The sequence below is a fragment of the Priapulus caudatus genome, unplaced genomic scaffold (assembly GCF_000485595.1).
Source record: "Priapulus caudatus unplaced genomic scaffold, Priapulus_caudatus-5.0.1 Scaffold10562, whole genome shotgun sequence".
Lineage (NCBI taxonomy): Eukaryota > Metazoa > Priapulida > Priapulimorpha > Priapulimorphida > Priapulidae > Priapulus > Priapulus caudatus.
This window is the reverse complement of record NW_014587623.1, coordinates 1-669: the sequence shown is the minus strand read 5'-3', so window position 1 is coordinate 669 and position 669 is coordinate 1. Positions and strand designations below refer to the sequence as shown.

The 669-nt window shown below is 43.9% G+C and overlaps 1 protein-coding gene across 1 annotated transcript in view; it reads right to left on the bottom strand.

Annotated features, from left to right (window-relative positions):
- LOC106820321 (sodium leak channel non-selective protein-like) overlaps positions 1-184 on the bottom strand; it is a gene marked incomplete at both ends in the record, with an annotated part of 1,919 nt that extends 1,735 nt beyond the window's left edge. The window contains one exon of the mRNA XM_014824845.1: positions 93-184. Within this exon, the coding sequence (XP_014680331.1) occupies positions 93-184 (92 nt within the window). The remainder of the gene's footprint in view (positions 1-92) is intronic.
- Between the last annotated feature and the right edge of the window lie 485 nt (positions 185-669).

The window sequence follows — 669 nt, the reverse complement described above, 5'->3', positions numbered from 1 at the left end:
TAACCTAACATATAACATAACCCTAACCATTAATGACATTAAAGTTGGGAACACTCCTAATGGAGTATCACCCCATGTTGGGCTGTACGTACGTGCTTGCCAGTAATGGTGAAGAATCGTAGTATGATGATGAGGTAGCCGTAAGTGTACTTATACTCCGGCGGTAGCTTGCTCTTCTGTGTGCCTGCAAACGGATGCGCGATTAGCTGAGCTGTTTCACCTAACAAACGCCATATTCGTTATTTCTTTTCTACTGATTTATCGTTACTTCAATGTAACGGGTGTCAAGTTTGATTGATCACATTATGATTTCAAGAGAGCCAAGACCTCACATGGAATCAAATACAAGTTTTATAAATTACGTTAACTCACGTTACTTATGTAACCTTAATGTTAATCCAGTTTATTTACATTAACTTTCAGTGATCATAGAGAACCCAGCATTGGCAGTAGCAAGCCAGGGACCATAGAGAACCCAGCATTGGCAGTAGCAAGCCAGGGACCATAGAGAACCCAGCATTGGCAGTAGCAAGCTAAGGGGAGAACCCAGCATTGGCAGTAGCAAGCTAAGGGGAGAACCCAGCATTGGCAGTAGCAAGCCAGGGACCATAGAGAACCCAGCATTGGCAGTAGCAAGCTAAGGGGAGAACCCAGCATTGGCAGTAGCAA